General features: G+C 36.4%; 1 protein-coding gene across 2 annotated transcripts in view; it reads right to left on the bottom strand.

The window, feature by feature from the left end:
- The window catches only part of RNF145 (ring finger protein 145), a 54,547-nt gene that overhangs the window by 17,947 nt on the left and 16,723 nt on the right, over nucleotides 1–19,877 (bottom strand). For both annotated transcript variants that reach the window (XM_036103647.2, XM_036103646.2), the window contains 3 exons: nucleotides 10,825–10,916; nucleotides 2,955–3,190; nucleotides 197–372 (listed from right to left, as the gene is read on the bottom strand). In XM_036103647.2, coding sequence (XP_035959540.1) covers nucleotides 197–372; nucleotides 2,955–3,190; nucleotides 10,825–10,916 — 504 coding nt within the window. The remainder of the gene's footprint in view (nucleotides 1–196; nucleotides 373–2,954; nucleotides 3,191–10,824; nucleotides 10,917–19,877) is intronic.

Consider the following 19,877-nt stretch of genomic DNA (forward strand, 5'->3'; position numbering starts at 1 on the left):
CTATAGCCAAATATACCATATTACCTTAGCACCTCCTTGCACTGCCAGACCTAGGCATCCACCAAATGAAAATCCTATCTTAATTAAATATGGGGTACACTCTAATGTAACTGGAAATTTGCGAAACTTGCTATTCCTAGATCAAAGTCTTCTCTTCCTAAGGTTATGTACAGTATCATACGTTCTTATTAATTACCTTGTCAGGAAAAGGAAAAGAAGCCTCTCACGTGATGCAGGCTGATCTCGAGTACTGAAATAGGAGTAAATCTGAAGAGCAAATAAGACGAGCCAGAAAACCATGAAAAGTACAGGGACTACGAGTTGATTCCACAGGGACATTCCCAAGGCTAGAAGGCCATATACCTCTACTACCTGAATAAGAAAATGAGACAGGAAAACATCTTGTATCACTTCAATAAACATTTTTAAACACCAAAGAGTTCAAAGTACTTAAAGAGAAAAATTAAATTGCTTTTCTTTCACTGTAAGATTGTTCCAACTAAATTCCTTTAAAGTTAGCTCTGTACATACAGTTAGTACGTTCTTTGTAAAAGAACGTTCTTAGTAAAATTCTCTGATTTTGCGTTATTATTATTAACACTTGACACACATTCATCAAATGACAACCATAAACTGCCCTTACAGTTCAGAGTAAAGTCTCTTTCAGAGTAAAACTACATCAAAGGTAGGTTGAGTAGACTTTGTAAACTTACTCATCTCTGAATCAAAATGATCAGGACTACCATAAATGATGCAAATAGTGCGTGAATGGCTAGAAAAAGGGGAAATGTAAAAGGAAGAATTCTTCCGGTTTTATTCAGGAAATGTCATAGGGGAGAAACAGTTTGACAGAAGACAGAATAAACACTGGAGTTTACTTCTATTGGAGAGCAAAGATAGTTAGCAAGTCTTTTCCCCCAGACAGATCAATTCCCCTTGCTCCTCCTGTGTATTTATCAAACAACACTTCTCAATTTATTTGATTTGCCTAGTGCATTAACACCAGGAAAAAAGGTACAACTAAAAAAAGTTTATTAATCTACTAATCAGTAACTTAGCTTTCCAGTTTGTAAAACAATCTCTTATGAGACTCGTTAGGAGGAATCAATTCTCATAATCTGATTCAGCCTAAGAGCATACATGTAACCAAGTTTCTGGGGTTACTATGCCAGGGACCAGACCCTGGTAACACAATAGGGTTCTGCAAGGCAGGCTACAAACTCTAACCTACATAGCCAAATTGTCTTGCTGGAACTCTCAATGTGATACCAGAATGTTTCAATAAAATTCAAATATCTTAAATTAAAATACACTGACTTCAAGTTTTTCTGATTTCTAATTAACACCTATTTCTAGGTAGACCTAGATCTTTTAAGTATTAAATTAAAATGCAATGACCTACAGATTATTCTAAATTTAAATTTTTTATCTGTAAATCAAATGCTTTCTCTAAAATCCAGTCAAGATTAACTTCTATTTTTCCCCTACTAGAAAATATTTAAAGAAAAAGCAAGTTGTCCAACTAGCTGCAAAATTCTTATTAGCAGCAAACTGATCATTGAGAGGTAGAGAGTAATTTTCCTCCTTTCCATTCAAGGAAGAGATGACAAAAAAGCCTGATAGTTTCCATTTCTTACCTATCCAATTCTTTCCAGGTTGTGGATTTCATAACCTAGAATTTATTTTCAACTACGACATCTAGTGATGCATGAATCTTAAGGCAACCAAGAAGGTAAACATGACATTGAGAAATGAGGGCTCTGTCCTTAACGGTGATTAAATAAACAGTATACAATTAATGTTTACTAATTGTCTTCTGTTTCCCACAAACTAGGGTAGCTCCACAAGACTGAATTCAAAGAAAAAAATACATATTTTAGTCATTCTTATTCTGAATACAACTATAATCCTTCCTCATGAAATAGCTCTTCATTGAGTATGAAAATAACTTCCTCTTCTCTGAAAGACCTACTTTCAGGAAAACTGCCCAAGTTAATCATTACATAAGATGAACAAAGAAGAAGGCAGAATCAACCTAAAGCCAAGAGTTTAGGGAAATTTTTCTGGGAAATCTGCCCCTGGGGCCACAACAACAACAAAAAAACCCACTTCACTTAGTAGTTTCAGTTTAGTCAATCTGAGAGCCTCCTGTACCTTAAGGTCATATACACACAGTCAAAAGGTAGAAAAGAATGTGCATTTTAGCACTCTCTTTTTATATCAATGTCAGTTTTCATATCTATTTTATATACTGAACTTATCAAACAAGTCAAATGGAAATATTTAAATATCTATTGTTACTAACTGGGAAATAATCTGTTTACTTTTTTTAGCCTTTGCTAAAAAAAGTAGGATAGGCAGGAGCATGTCATGTTGGCAGAATCAGTGTATCTAAACAAAATCCATCATATGAATGCCCAAAACTACTTCTCAGTTTACATAAGCTGGCAAATACAAGGAAAAAAACTGTAGTCACAGCAGGACTTTAATCAGAAGAAAAATCCAGATTTTACCTCTACGTTTTCAATTCTGTATTATTTTTGTCTTCATTATAATAGTTAACACATACTGAACACTGTCTGCCGCACTGAACTCATTTAAATCTCACAGCAACCCTACAAGTTAAGTACAACTGTTATTATTAGCTCCATTTTACGGATAAGCCAACTTAAGTGACTACCCACCATCCCCAGGTTACACAGATAGTCAACAGCAGAGCCAGAGTAGAAACCCAGACACTCTGCTTCCCCAGAATCACTTCAGTTCACTGCCTCCCTGCAGAACACTTCATCATAAAGAATCGCAGATGCTCCTAATTAGGTTGAAAATAGGTGCTACTTAGAAACTGTCCAACAGAATGTTACCATGACCACGACTATGAAATGAACTAAATCTTTAATAGAACTAATTTTTATGTAGAATTTTATCTACCTGTGTGTGGTTGTCAGTCTTACCTGAACCAATTCTCTGTATGCAGACTTAGCAAGGTTATAAGGTACTAAAAGATTAGACCCAAGAAAGTAGAGAACTTCCAATCCAGTAAAAATCATAGCAAATTTGTTGATGATAACAATTGTCTCCAGAGGGACAAGGCAGAGTCGTGCTAGCAAGGGAAGCATGTGAGCTGAAAAGAGCCAAATCTGCTTCGTTTTCATGACACAGGAACATAAAGTACACACCACCAACTGACCTAAAATGGGGAGGAGAACGCATTTAAGATTTGGTATCCACAAAATAAAAACAAAAGACACTGCCAATAAAGATGACACAGCTTTTGAAGAAGTCTAATTAAGATCGCTTAGATAGTAATTTAAATCAAAATTTTTACCTCATCTGACCATAATTACATATTCACATGTTCTGTCAATTTTGAGCACCAATTTCCTAGGTACTGATCTGAAAAAAGCAGCACAAATATCCACTGGTCTTCATCACATTTTGGATGGCATATATAATACAGAAAAAGGTTTTTTTAATGTCTAATTCAATATTATAGTTATTCAATTACTACTGCTTAAATATAGCTCTTTTTACAAAGGTCCTCAATATTTAACTGTTCTGGTCTATAGGTGATAGCATAAAATTCCGGAGATACAGTTACTTCTCTAAGATCATGCTGCAACAAAATTCATTCTGAGATTTTCAAGCTTTAATTGCTTTTACAGGACCATGCACGCCTTCTTTCGAAATGACTCAATAGTGAAAGTTAACACTAAAAAATTTAAGCAACAAATTCTTCCCAGAGGATTATGTATGATCATTATAGAAAAGTTAGAAAATACAGAGAAATAAAAAGGGGGTAAAAGTTCAATCTCTTATAATCCTATCACACCAAGATAGCCTGTTAATACCTTTGGTCCATTAGACAAAGCACTGCATAGAGAGCATTGTATCTAAAACCTAGTTAAGTGCTCAATAAAAATTAGGTATTCAGGGGCACCCGGATGGCACAGATGGTTGCAGGTCTGACTCTTGGTTTCAGCTCAGGTGATGACCTCAGGGTTGTGAGATCGAGCCCCCGGAATCTGGCTCCGTGCTCAGTGCAGAGTTGGCTTGAAACTGGCTCTCCCTCTCCCTCTGCCCTTCCCGCTCATGTCAGTTTGCTTGCTCTCTCTCTCAAACAACTAAATAAATCTTTTTTAAAAATCAGGTATTCACACCATTACCCTTTTCAGATTTATTCTATGCATGTGAATATACACAAATGTTTTCTAGGAGATTAGAGTGTACATACTATTTCACAATCAGTTTTTTTCAGTTAATACATATAATGCATGTGTCTCTCTCTATACCAGGAAGTACATATACATGGTTGTCTTTAGTTGTATGGGATATTACACTGAATGCATATGACACAGTACTAACATATGGCTGTTTTCAAATAGTTCATAATTATAAAATGTTTTGTTATGAATAAGCCTATACGTGTATGACATCCTTGTATAAACTACTTGGAGCACATTTCCCAATATCTTCTTAGACTAAATTCCTAAAAGTGGAATTACTGGTCAAAGAAATATTTCAGGCTTTTGACACATACTATCAGATTGCCCTATAGAAATAAAACACCCAGTGTACATGGTGCCCATTTTCCCACTGACTTGCCAGCTTTAAAAATAATTTAAGGAAGGGGAGGGCAAGGAATATTTCCTAAGCTTTTTAAAAGTTGCATTTGTTGATTACCAATTACAAATAAGTACACAAAAATAATTTGTAATTATTTGGTGAAATGCTTGTTCACATTTTTTGACCATTTCTACTGGAGAATGTAGCCTTCTGGAATTCTTTGATCAAAATATTAATTTCCTTTGTCTTACGATTGTATTTTCCCAGTGTGTCATTTGAATATTTTAATAATTTTTTTCTGTTATAGTACAGGATATTTTACTATAAATGGTCAAACCTATCAATCTTTTCTTTGATGATTTCTACCTTTGGTGTCATGGTTCAATCACATGGGTCGCCCTACTCAAGATTATACAAGTAATCACCTACATTTTCTTTTAGTATTCTTTAATTTATTTATTTATTTATTTATTTTTTTTTTTTTTTTTTAAAGATTTTATTTATTTATGTGAGAGAGAGAGAATGAGAGAGAGAGCATGAGAGCGGGGAGGCTCAGAGGGAGAAGCAGACTCTCTGCTGAGCAGGGAGCCTGATGTGGGACTCGATCCTGGGACTCCAGGATCATGACCTGAGCTGAAGGCAGTTGCTTAACCAACTGAGCCACCCAGGCGCCCTAGTATTCTTTAATTTAGAAATTAATACATTTGAGGGGCGCCTGGGTGGCTCAGTTGGTTAAGCACCCGATTTTTGATTTTGGCTCAGGTCATGCATGATCTTGGGGTCATGGGATTGAGCCTGGCATCAGGCTCTGTGCTCAGCATGGAGTCTGCTTAAGATTCTCTCTTTCCCTCTTCCCTCTGCCCCTCCCCTCATTCACGCTCTCTTTCTCTCTAAATAAAATCTTTAAAAAAAATTAACACACTTGGAATTTTAGAATAAGGTAAGAAGTAATGATCTAAGTTTGTTTTTCCAGATGTTTAGTCAGCTGTCTCAAAACTAGTGACTAGAATCATCCATTTCCTTTCTCATTACTTTGAAATGCCAGTCTAGTATACTTTTACATTTTTTGTATATTTGTGTCTACGTCAGAACTTGCTATTCTTTTTTTTTTTTTTTTCAAGATTTTGTTTATATATTTGAGAGACAGAGAGAGCACCAGCAGGGAGAAGGGTTGCAGGAGAGGGAGAGGGACAAGCAGATTCCCTGCCGAGAAGGGAGCCCAACATGGGGCTCGATCCCAGGACCCTGAGATCATGACCTGAGCCAAAGTCAGATGCTCAACCAAATGAGCCACCCAGACGCCCCCTTGCTGTTCTTTTTCAATGATCTACTCTGATGACAGTACTACACTGTCCCATTTCACTGACTAAACAAGCCTCCATAAATCCCTTTAGAATTTCTTGAAAATTCTTTAACATGTTATCTATCAGATTAACTTAAGAATCATTTAGTCAAATTCTCTTCCTTCTTGCCAATGAAAAGCAAAACAATACTTTGAGATTTTAGTTTTATGTTCAGTCTATATTACTATTAAAAGACTACAAAAACGGCATCCATTTTTACACAAAGCTGAACATTTATTAACAATCTACCATGTTGTAACATGTGGTATCTTCTCTCACAAAGTATTAATTTTAGCCTTTAACGAACTGATATCTAAATAACGTGAAAAATATTCATAAAGGCATAAAAGGAGGAAAACCCAAAATACTACAAACAAACAACAAAACCCAGAGGAGAGGCCACCAAGTGAGTTATGACAACATTTTAAAGGACAAAGAATGAAGAGATAGGAGGCAACTAACTTAGCCAAACCATTACTCTTTCCCACACCCTAGAAGGAAGACCAAAGTTTGTTCTCTGGAGAGACCAAAACAGGCTCCTGGACACCAGAGCAGAGGTAAGATGCCCAAATGAAAAGAGGGGATTAACCCAAAAGTCTGCACCCTGAGAGATAAGAGCTCTCTAGGTATCCAACCATGCTGCCATGTTTGTTGTCACCCATTCTAGTCACTGACAATAGCCTCCCCTACAGGGGACAGAAAGATTCCTCTTTGGGGACAATGACCAAGTCCAAGTGAAAAGACATACAAATACTCAAAACCAGCCAATCCCACATGAACATCAACTGTGAAACATACCAGTTGGTAAACCCTAAAGAGATTCCAATCAACAACTTAACTTACTTTAATACAAATGATCAGCCAAGGACTCCCAGATATTTAAGTAAAACTTATGGTTTAATCAGCCTCAGATGAGGCCTAGGCATCAGTATTTATAAATCCTTGTTCAATATAACCAGGTGTTTCAAATCCAGGTTTGAGAAACACTACTATCCCATGACAGAAAAAGACCAAACAAACAGAAAAAAGATTTCAGGGGAAATGGATAATTCAAGGAACAAAAGAAAGCTTCAAAGAGATAAATGATATATCTAAGAAATAAAAACACTGTCATAGTAAAAAGAAGCATTCAATGAAAACAAGTTCCTCGATATTAAAAACATAAAACAAAAAAGGTACAATAAAAGGGTTGGAAGATAAAGTTGGGAAACCCAGAAAGTAAAACGAGAGAGAGAGAGAGAGAGAGAGGGAGGGAGGGAGGGAGGAAGGAAAACAGAACAGTAAGGAAGTTAGGGGGGTCAATGCAGGAGGAACATTATCCAATTGACAGGATTTCCAGAGAAGGACAAAAGAGAAAATAGCAGGGAAGATATTATTGTGACTAGAAGGGAAAAAGGCCTCTGGGGAATTGATACAGGAGTGTGGTGAGGAGTGGTGCAGGAGAGAGCCAATTTTCATCATAAAATTGTGGTAGGTCTTGGCTTTTAAAAATAAGTGTATTTCTTTGATTAAAAAATTAGCAAAGACTCTAAAAGAAAGTACTTGGAGGAAACACTTTAATACTAGGAATGATTAGGAATTTTCATTCTGGCATATCTTACTTCTTTCACTGTACTCATAGCTGTGATATTGAAATCTCCTTGTTCAGCATGATGTAAACTTCCTCTACACTCCAAAAATTCCCCTAAGTCTATGCCAGCACATTCAGTGCTCAACTCTGGGGTTACAGGCTTCATTTATCTTCTTTCATAGAAGAATATGACTCATAGGCTATGATTCTCTTTAAGAGAAGACCACTTCTCCTATTTAGGTGAAAAAAAGGAGTGGAAATCTTTCCTGCAGCAACAAAAGAACTGGAAGTTGTTTAAGTTGATGTGCCTATTCAATTAGTAATTCCGAATAAATCAAAATCACAAAGTTATCTCTGGATGTCAGGATTCCACTATTAGAAATAGCTCCAAGAAGTTCGCAATTCTAAGAAATGATGGTGTATCAATATTACTCAGTTTTTCATTAAAAGTTCATTAATGAAATGGAAGAAAATGAGTAGAAAGTACTTCAAAATCCAAATTGGAAGAAGACATAGTATGTAACAGTTTATGGATTTTATCTCCAATTAATTGAATCTTAGTTTAGTAAAAAGAGTTTCATAGCCACTGATAAGAAAATTTACGGAAATGTTTCAAATTTATACTATATTGCATCCATCACAGAATAAAAAATAATACTTGACAAGCTTTCTAACCTAGCAAATACAGTTGACATCTAAACAGTGCAAGGATTAGAGGTGCCAACACCCCGCACAGTTGAAAATGCTCGCATAACTTTTGGCTCCCCAAAAACTTAACTGCTAACAGCCTATTGTTGACTGGAATTCTTACCAACATTAATACACATTTTGTATTTTATATGTAATACATACTGTATTCTTACAGTAATGTAAACTAAGGAAAAAAAGTATTATTAAGAAAATCATAAGGAAAAGTAAATACATTTACAGTACTGGATTTTAAGTGGACCCATGCAGTTCAAACCTGTGTTGTTAAAGGGTCAGCTGTATTTTCTTTTTTTTTTAAGATTTTATTTGACAGAGAGAGAGACAGCACAAGCAGGCAGAGTGAGAGGGAGAAGTAGGCTCCGTGCTGAGCAGGGAGCCCGATGCGGGACTCTATCCCAGGACCCTGGGATCACGACCTAAGCCAAAGGCAGACACTTAACCATCTGAGCCACCCAGGTGCCCTAGGGTCAGCTGTATTTTCACACTTGAATGTTACCACTATTGAATACACCAACTCCTAGGATATAGTCATAAAGCAACATTATTTTTTTTCTCCTATTGTCTTTTAAAATCCACTCTGTGAAGACTAGTGTTCTCCTGCTCCTAAGGCAAGTCCTATTAACTTTTCTAATCTAGCTGAGGTTACACAGTCTCAACTGAACAATAACCAACACTCTGAAACTGATTTAAAGTTGAGGCTTGGGGCGCCTGGGTGGCTCAGTCGTTAAGCGTCTGCCTTTGGCTCGGGTCATGATCCCAGAGTCCTGGGATCGAGCCCCGCATCGGGCTCCCTGCTCAGCGGGAAGCCTGCTTCTCCCTCTCCCACTCCCCCTGCTTGTGTTCCCTCTCTCACTGTGTCTCTCTCTGTCAAATAAATAAATAAAATCTTAAAAAAATAAATAAATAAATAAAGTTGAGGCTTTTCCCTCACTCTAGCTCAGGCCTCCTACAGGACTACAGATTGAAAACCCGTAATTGTGAGAGAGGTGAAAAGGTTATGGCAGGCTTCATCTTCTTTCTCTGACAGCGCCATTGCTCTTCCTGACTTATCCAGGCTTGAAGCATGTAGGGAAGAAGGCGAGAGAGGGAAGTAGGAAATTCTTACTCGACTATGCTCTTACAATGATAGGGTGTGGGTGCACCTGAAGCTGGGACATAAAAAAATCCCCTTGGGGTGCCTGGGTGGCTCAGTCAGTTAAGCATCTGACTCCTGATTTCCACTCAGGTCATGATCTCAGGGTCATGAGACTGAGAGCCCTGCACTGGGCTCTGTGCTAGTAATGGAGCCTGCTTAAGATTAAGATTCTCTCTCCCTCTGCCCCTCTGCCCCCCATCCCTGTACGTACCACACCCCCTTAAAAAAAAAGTGTTTTTTGTTTTTTTTTTAAACTCATTGCCTTTCTCTTGTGCATTTTTATGGGTTCTTCTGAAACTGTTCCATCACTATGGCTCTCCCACCCTTAGTGCTTGTTATATACTCTCCTCTGGCTGTTTTTGGTTCTTTGCTTAATTCCTGGAAATTCAATCCCCATTGGAGTCTTCTTATCCTTGTAAAGGCTCTCTTAGAAGGACCTAAAAAAATCCCATAGACTCTTGGGGTCCTTATCTAGTTCATAGGAAACTAATACCCTTTGCCTACATAGATTAGAGGATACAAGAGAACTCCACAAGACATTTTTACTATGTCCATAGTCAGAAAACTCAACAGCCAGCCAGCCCACTGTTGGCCTTGATATCATATTAGAATTATAATATGAGCCACATTTGTAATTTTTAACCTTCTGGTAGCCTCATCTTAAAAAGTAAAACAACAAAAAAAAACCAGGTGGAATTAATTAACAATATATTTTATTCAACCTAATATACCCCAGATATGATCATATAAACATTCAATCTACATTAAAAAATTAACAAGAAACTTTGCATCCTATTTTATACTAAGTCTTAGAAATTGGGTGTTTAGACTTACTGCATATCTTAACTTGGATTAGCCACATTTCAAGTGCTCAATAGCTACATGTGGCTAATTTTAGATGGTGCAGCTTGAGATTTTGCAGGCGTGGGTCAGACACCAGTTCACAGTATCCCTCCTAAGCCGCAGAAGACATGTGACTCTCCAAATGGTCTACTGCTGAATTCTCTACATGTAAACGGTTGGGGAGGTATTTCAGAGAAAAGAGCTCTCTACAGAAATCCTCCTTCTCCAACATTCAACCTTTTATCACCCTCTATATGGGTGAGTTTAAGAGTCACAAAATAGGTTTTCTCTTACCTCCTTTTTTGCAATTCTGTCATGGTAGGTAGGGTCTGGTATGTCACTTGGAACTATATGTACATTGTTTTGGGGTCTTAGTCAACACTCCTATTTTTAACATTCTGCTACCTAAATATTTCAATCATGTCTCAAGTGATGTTTCTGGCAATTTATTTTTGACTATAGTGATGGCTTTCAATAACAATAAATGACTTAAAAATAAATCTTACAAAGTAATAACTAGCTTTATTAACCTTCCAAATAGTTAAAATATCATTAAAAAACACAAGCAACTATAGGCTACATATGATTTTAAGCATGTAAAGAAGACAGTAAAACTGGTTGATCCTCACCTACACTTTTAATTCTTTTATAATACTTACCTATTAAGGCTGTGGTAAACCGATTCATGGACAGGGGTTCTAAATACATTGGTCCTTCATAGGCTGACTCCAGTTCACTCCTGACATAGTCCCTAAATAAGTAAAATGGTAAAAATGTATTAGATACATTCAAAGCACATACAGAAAAGAAAAACAGCTAAAGCACAGTATTCTTATAAAAAGCGTATTATGTTATTAAAATCTCTCTCCATATGTAGACTAAGAAAAAGTTTAGGTATAAATAATTATGTAAGGATGGACTTCATTTCCTTCTTCTATGCATTGGATCAGAATTTACCAAAAGTGAATTTTACTATGTAGAAAAGACAGCCAAAGCTCTACTTTATGGGATTTTCTTTCTTCCCAAGGCCTTATTAAATAACTATTCCCAGTAAAAAAAAAAAAAACAGCTGAGACACCATCCCTCAACCCTACTACTTAACTGATAATACCCAATAATATTACATCAAATTTCCCCTCTTGTGGCTCTCTTCCACCATCTTACCTATCTTATTTTCCCCAAAGTTTTATCCCCAGTTGTACTTAGTTACAAGTAGATCACAAACTAGTTAGAAAACTGGCTCACAGAACAATCCTTAAAAACTATCACTTTTGACTCTATCAAGAATCTATAATTAGGGTTATAATATGTAAGTAGGCTACAGATTTATTTTGAAACAAATTTTAAATCACATCAAATATTCCTTTTAAAATTTAATTCATTTAACATGTGAGTACTGAGAAATAACAAGATTTAAGTAGGAAAGAACCTTTACAAACTGAGAAAACAGAACTTTCAGTGCACATCCAGAAGCACAGGAAGGGAAAATTTAATTTACTATCAGTAAGCTCAGTAGTAGCACTAAAAGACTATGGTCTTAAGTTCTTTGGACATCAGATAGGGAAATTTGTGTAAAAAAAATTCTCCTTTTCTTCAATTATTGAATGCTTTATTCACTATATTTAAAAGAGTTTGAATGTTTCCAGTATTTCTCAACAAACCCACGGCTGTATTTACTTTTTCCATGAAATTACTTCCTATTAGGCAATCAAGTTGAAATCCTTTAGTGTAGCACAGCCAAATAAGAAATGACCCTTACATAACCCGCAAGGAGAGTACTGCCAAAAAATCAAAATTAAAAACTAAAATATATTTTATGAATGGAAGTAGTTTGGGGGACAATTATAAAAATCAATAATGGGCCTAGATTCATAGGTGATTTAGCAATTCTCCTCTATCATTCTATGATGACTATTTCTAGCAAATAATATACTAATAGTCTCTTTTTACTGAAATTCTCAAGAGGAATGATTTTAATGCAGTGGTGGTCAACCAGGGGTGATTTTGACCCTGACAGACATTTTGCAATGTCTGGAGACATTTTTAGTTGTCACAATTTAGAAGGGTTAGGGCTGCTATGAGCACCTAGATCAAGATGCTACCACAACATTCTACAGTGCATAGGACCGCCCCCACAACAAAGGACTACCCAGTCCAGAGGTCAGTGGTCAAAACCCTGTGAGAGGCATAAATGCTATACATGCAAATTACATATACATATCTGATTTATAACCATCAATGTAAAATTATCATACTTTATAAAGTTTTAGGGCAGAAAACTGAAGAATTAAGAGAATTACGAAATTTAAAATACACATATAAATACCACTTAACATTTAGTCTTTGAAAATACTATTAAAGAAAGAAATTTATATTTGTAAGAGGTCTAACCTGAGTCCTAGGCCTCTAAAGCCAAATAATTTCTTTGTGGCCACAGCAGATCCCTCTCCAATAGGTCCAATTACAAAGAGGGAAAACCCACAAAGACAAATAGCAGATTGATGCTTGCCAGGGGCTGGGGTGTAGGAAAATGGAAAGGACACATAATGAGTACTGGATTTTACTGTGGGGTGATGAAAATGTTCTAGAATTAGATAATGGTGATGGTTGCACAACATTATGAATTTAATATATGCCAATGAATTGTTCACTTTAAAGGTTAATTTTATTTTATGTGAATTCAATAAAAAGGGAATAGGGGTATCTACAAGAGCACTATCCCCCGGGAAGAGCCAAAGTTGCTCCCAAAGGGGTCAGTCCCCAGATCATCTCTCAAGGTGGGGGAGGTGGGGGGGGTGGGGGGGTGGGAGGGGATTGCAGAGCTGGATTCCCTGACATGTTTTCTCTCCCTTGTTTGCTTTTGTCATCGTATTACTGATGTTTTATATATAACTCAGCAAACCCACTATTCTAGAATTTCTTATTGCTGAAACATTTGTTAATTGTTTTGTATTATTTCCTGGCTAGGAATTTTAGTTTATAATTTAGTTTATTTTTTTTTTTTACAGCTTCTTTGCCTTTTAAGAATTCTAACTTCAGGGGCGCCTGGGTGGCTCAGTTGGTTAAGCGACTGCCTTCAGCTCAGGTCATGATCTCAGGGTCCTGGGATCGAGCCCCGCATCGGGCTCCCTGCTCGGCCGGAAGCCTGCTTCTCCTTTTCCCACTCCCCCTGCTTGTGTTCCCTCTCTCGCTGTCTCTCTGTCTGTCAAATAAATAAATAAAATCTTTAAAAAAAAAAAAAAGAATTCTAACTTCACGTAATGAAATTTGTAAGGAAAATTAACATTCTCTATACTTTTTCTTTTAACCTCAAAAAGAATTTACCATATACATAATATGTTGCTAGCACACCGCTACACTCTGGGAATACTACGACAGGCAAGAAAGACACAATCCTGTCAGCATGGAGCTTAACAAGCCAGGAGGAAAAACAAACATTAAACAAATAAATTACTTAATTTAATAATTAATTAGAATTGTGAGAAATGCTATAAAAACAGAATGATTTTCTTTTTAGTTCCTTTTCAGTCTCCATATTTCATGACTTTGTGATATGACAAGATTACAGGACACTAAGGGGGATCTGCCTTCCAGAAGAACAATCAACCTTTAGGCCCTAATGACAACACCATGGTGTTAAACAGCTTCCTCCCACTAGCTGTGTTGCTCTCCTCTAGGACTCTAAGAATAGCTCTCCTCAATGCTGCAACCTCCCCCATTAATGTGCAACCTGAGCCACTGAACCAATCATCCTACCATAGAAATTAACACCTTCTCTAGGGAACTTAGCCCCTTTCTCCTTTGTTCAACTCCTCTCGATCAAGACAGTCCTTCAGAAAGCCTGTAGTCCCTCTTTGGGCCAGCTGAGCTTAGTGCCAGAGCCAAAGCAGTGGCTTCGGTGAGGGCTAAACTACTGGTCTCACCAAGTAGCCACTAATGAGCCGTCCCTTCTGAAAGAAGAATCTGGACATTGCATCCCAAACTATACAAAAGAACTATAATAGGGATCAATGTTTGAACAAAGATCTCTGTATCTAACTTATGAACAACTTCATGGCATCCCATGCTGACAATGAAAACTTGATTACTCAAGTCTCTCAACAGAGTGGGTCATTCATAATGTAAATAAACAAGACAGTAAGCCAAATAAGAAGGATCCAGAGTAAGAATTATGCAAAATTCCAAGAGTTATTTTAGGCCAAAAATTAATCTGATCCGTGAGCCAAGAAATTCTAATTTTTAACAAAATTTAATAACTATTTTAAGACAGAATCAGATGAAATGTTCAAAAGCAGTATTTGATTTTTCAATTTAGAAGACTTTTTTTAAAGTTGTTTAAAAGCTTTTATTTATTTATTTTTTTTAATTTAGAAGATTTAAATAGTAAAACGTATTAAGCTGGTCAGAAGCAAGAATCCATACCGTCTACTTATAACTGAAAAATATCCTTCCTTAAACTTTTTTCATTTGTGCAATTTGTGCAATACTGACGATCAGCCCCTGAGCACTAATAAACTAAACACTTTGAAAATCTACTTCTCTAATCCCCAGTGTTAGTCTATTCTCCAGTGACTGAAACTGTTTGGGTGCATAAGAATGTGTGAGATATATGAAAAGGGCCTCAAGGATAGCTTGCAATTAGAAAAATTCTTGTTATAAGGAGAAGCATACAAGTTATAAAAAAACTAAGTAACAACAACAAAATCTAGAAGCTTACCAATTGACCAATTGACCTAACAATCTCTTAAGCAACCTGAACAACCTAGAACAATTTGTACATTCTGGCTACTTAAAGCTTTCAAACTGTTAGTTCCAAAGAAACCTAATCTACTTTTACAGAGAATAAAGTGGTGAGCTCTCAAAGCTATCTTATGCAATATGCACAAACAAAAGGCATTGCTCAATTTAAGGGACCCCAGGGACTGAGATGTTCTAACACCTGGATTTGAGTACCTACTACACCCTAAACAATGTGCTAGTAATTGAATAGTTCATTTACCCAGGGCTTAATTATTTAAATCATCTCTGCCACGCTGCTTCTCTCTTAGCTTCTTTCTGAACCCTTACTGAAATATTTAGTGTCTGTAGCTGATAATGTTCAAAAGAAGAAAATGTATCAAACACTGAAATGGGTCAATTTTATTCCTGTCAAAATTAAAAGTGGGGTATAGAATGATAAAATTCATTTTTAACAAGTCCTTTATTTAACAGCAATGGTTCTCAACTGAGGAAACTTTTGTTCCCCAGGAAAGCACATTTGACAGGGACACTCTGTGGTTTCACAACTGCTGGAGAGGGAGTTCTCTGTGATCTAGGGAGCAGAGGCACCAATATCCCATAATACACAAGACTGCCCCCATAGCAAAGCATGACCTGGCCCCAAGTGCCAATAGTCCTGTAATAGAGAAACCTTAAATGAGTCAAACTTTTATGAAATGGGGAGCTAATTATCTGTATTTTACATATAAATAACTCTTGGGGAAGTTTTACATTTGAAACGCTACTTACATACCTGAGACCAGGATGAAAAGGAGTATACTTTCAATCTTGTGAAACCCATGGGCTCTTAATTCAACTTACACACATAAAAAACTGACACATTAGTTCAGAAATCTAACAATAAAACAAGGAATTTAAGAATACTGGAGTTTAGGGCGCCTGGGTGGCTCAGATGGTTAAGCGTCTGCCTTCAGCCCAGGTCACGATCCCAGGATCCTGGGATCGAGTCCCGCATCAGGCTCCCTGCTCCTTGGGAGCCTGCTTCTCCCTCTGCCTCTCTCTCTCTGTCTCTCATGAATAAATAAATAAAATCTTAAAAAAATAAAAAATATATAAAAAAGAATACTGGAGTTTAAAAATTTTAGAGAAAAACACACAACTGTGATCAAGACCATACCCTCATAGGAATGGTCATGTCAGTTGTTGAGTTTTTCTTTTTTCCCCTATAGTTCTGGATAGTCTCAATTTTAAAGTAGGATTGATACTGGAAAATATATTCCTTACATCACTCAAAATGAAAAACACAGTTTAGTAATTCTGAGTTAAGGAACCTGAAACATATCAAATAGACTATTAAATGTTCATACTATATGAACCAAGGCCATGGATTTTCTGAAGTTTAATTCCTCTGAACTACAAGCAAAATCCACTCTAGACATATTCTAAACAAGTTTTTATTCACTTAAGGGTAATCAGCTTCATTATTTGAGTACATGTCTTTTTTTTTTTTTTTTTTTTTAAGATTTCTTTATTTGAGGGTGGTAAGAAGGCAGAAGGAGAGGGAGAAGCAGACTCCCCACTGAGCAGGGAGCCCAACTCCGGGCTCCATCCCAGGACCCTGGGATCATGACCTGAGCCGAAGGCAGATGCTTAACCAACTGAGCCAGCCAGGTGCCACTATTTGAGTACATGTCTTAAGGGAAAACAGAAACCCAGCTTTTCATGGAAATTCTCAATTTGCAATTTTTTATATAGCCAGTTTCTGAAGTACCAAATTAATTACTTAAATAATTAAATTATTATTTAAATTATCCAAGTATTGATTCTCCTTCTTAGTACCATACTACACTCTGCCTTGATATAACTAGACTGAATGGTGAAAAATATCTGTAAATCATATCACTGATAAAAGACTTATATCTAGAATTGAGATGTATTACAACTCAATAATATAAAAAGACAATCCAATTAGCAATTGGCAAAAGATATGCCAATTTTTCTAAAAAAGATTTACAAATGGTTAATGAACTCATGAAAAGATGCTTAATATCATTAGCCATCAGGGAAGTGCAAATCAAAACCAGATGAAATATCACGTCACACTTACTACGATGGTTATACTAACAAAGACAGATATCAACAAGTGTTAGCAAGGATATGGAGAAACTGGAACCCTCACATATTGTTGGTAAAAATAGTACAGCTACTTTAGAAAATAAAATGGCAGGGGCACCTGGCTGGCTCAGTGGGTAGAGCATGCAACTCTTGATCTCAGGGTTGTAGGTTCGAGCCCCACGTGGTGTAGAGATTAAAAATAAAATCTTTAAAAAAAAAAAAAAGAGAGAGAAAGAAAATAGTATGGCAGTTCCTCAAAAGGTTAAACACAAATACCATATGATCCAGCAATTCCACCCCAAAGTATATGCCCAAGAAAAAATTGTATGTCCACACAAAACTTACTCATTATGTTCACAGCACCACTCATAATAGCCAAAAGAGTAGAAAAAAACCTGTGTCCATCAGTGAATAGATGAACAAAATGTGGTATATTCATACCATAGAATATGATCTGGACAGAAAAAGTACTGATACATGCTACAACATGGATGAACCTTGAAAACATGTTAAGTGAAAGAAGCCAGGCACAAAGGACCACACACTGTGTCTACATGAAATGTCCACAATAGGCCAATCCATAGAGTCAAAAAATAGACAGTTGCCTAGGCTTGGGGTAAGGAGACTGATGGAAAATGGGGAGTGACTGCTGATGGGTACAGGGTTTCTTTCTGGAGTGATGAAAGTGTTCTAAAATCAATTGTAGTGATGGTTTGTAGAGTTCTGTGAATGTACTAAAACCATTGAGCTGTATCCTTTAAATAGGTATGTAAATTATATCTCAATAAAGCTGTTATTTAAAAAAAAGATAGTTATGAAGTTGCCACATGAAATCTGAACCATTACATTTTTTAAAACTAAAAACTTCAGCCTTAAAATTTTATAAATGAAATACATTCAAGCCTCAATATTTATAAATGTGACATATTATGAATAATTCAAGGATAATACATCTTTGCTAAACTTTTGTGAGATAGCACCATATAGTATACATTATACACTAAGAAAATTCTAAAACACGCCATTTCTTGAAATTTGTTAGTTTGATATCAAAACTAACTCCATAAAATGGGCACTGTTTTCCTTTACATTTTCAAAAAAGCAACTTACCAAGGTAACATATTGACTAAGTACGGAAACTAGTTCATACCCAGTCTGATTCTAAAACTCATTTTCTTTCCCCTAAACATGCTGCCTCCCTAAGAGGAATAAGCTAGCAATCAGAAAACCTACATTCAAGTTAAAGTCTGAGGTTGTTCCCTCCCAGCTATTTGCCCACTTTGGTTTTTTCTTCAATAAATCCAAAAGGATTACTAATAAGGATCAAAATGAAATAAAAAAGAGGACATGTTTTTGTATACTATAAAATTTTATTATAATTATTTTATTATTTAAAATAAATTTGATTTTCTAATAATAAAAATAAACTTTAAATATTAGAAGAAACATTCCCATAAATTAAAAATCAGAAGTTAAAATTGCCACCAGAAGAATGGTCAGAAAACGGCTTGTCTTTACCTCTGACACTGTCAGGATTCCCTTTATCCTTACATAACAGAATTTTGACCTCTAAAAAAGCCTGGATGGTAAGACTGTATATAAAAATAGAGCTACATGCTTTCAGCCATCACTACACCATTAAACCACATGGAAACCAAAAAAGCATGAGGGGAAGAGCAGGATCATTGTTTTCTCACCCAGAATTATAACTAATAAAAGCAACAATTTTCATACCTCTACCTTCAAGTTTAGGATTTTGAAGATTAATCAAAGAAATCACATCAACTCTAAAAGGCTATCACAAAGCGGTTCTATGAAATACTCTGATTTAAAGTCATTTTTTAAAGAATGCTCATAAAACACTGCTGCACAATAAAAACAAAACATAACAATGTTAGTTAAAATTCACTGAGCACCAGGAGCACTCTTGATTTTGGCTTGGGTCATGGGATCCAGCCCCATGGCAGGCTCCATGCCCTGTATGGAGTCTGCTTGTCCTTGTCCCTTTCTTTTGCCCTCTGCTCCCCCACCCACCCGTTTGCTCACTCAAGCTCTTGCTCTCTCTCTAAAAAAGAAAATTCACTGAGCACTACACCCAAAAAACAAATAATCCAATTAAAAAATGGGCAGAAGACATGAATAGTCATTTCTCCAAAGACATACAGATGGCCAACAGACACATGAAAAGATGCTCAGCATCACTCATCAGCAGGGAAATGCAAATCAAAACTATAATGAGATATCACTTCACACCTGTCAGAATGGCTAAAATCAAAAACACAAGAAACAACAAGTATTGGCGAGAATGTGAAGAAAAAGGAACCCTCTTGCACTGTTGGTGGGAATGCAAACTGGTGCAGCCACTGCAGAAGACAGTATGGAGGTTCCTCAAAAAATTAAAAATAGAACTACCCTATGATCCAGTAATCACACTACTGGGTATTTACAGTAGAATACAAAGACACTAATTCAAAAGGATATATGCACCCCTATGTTTATTGCACCATTATTTACAATAGTCAAATTACGGAAGCAGCCCAAGTGTCCACTGATAGATGATGGATAAAGAAGATGTGGTGTGTGTGTGCATACACACACATACACACACAAACACACACTGGAATATTATTCAGCCATAAAAAAAGAATGAAATCTTACCATCTGCAACATGGATGGAGCTAAAGAATATAATGCTAAGCAAAAGAGAGAAAGACAGATACCATATGGTTTCACTCATATGTGGCATTTAAGAAACAAAACAAAGGGAAAAAGAGAGAGACAAACCAAGAAACAGACTCAACTATAGAGAACAAACTGAAAGTTACCAGAGGGGATGTGGGCAGGGGGAGGGAGAACGGGTGAAACAGGTGATGGGGAT

The sequence above is a fragment of the Halichoerus grypus genome, chromosome 2 (genome assembly GCF_964656455.1).
Source record: "Halichoerus grypus chromosome 2, mHalGry1.hap1.1, whole genome shotgun sequence".
Classification (NCBI taxonomy): domain Eukaryota; kingdom Metazoa; phylum Chordata; class Mammalia; order Carnivora; family Phocidae; genus Halichoerus; species Halichoerus grypus.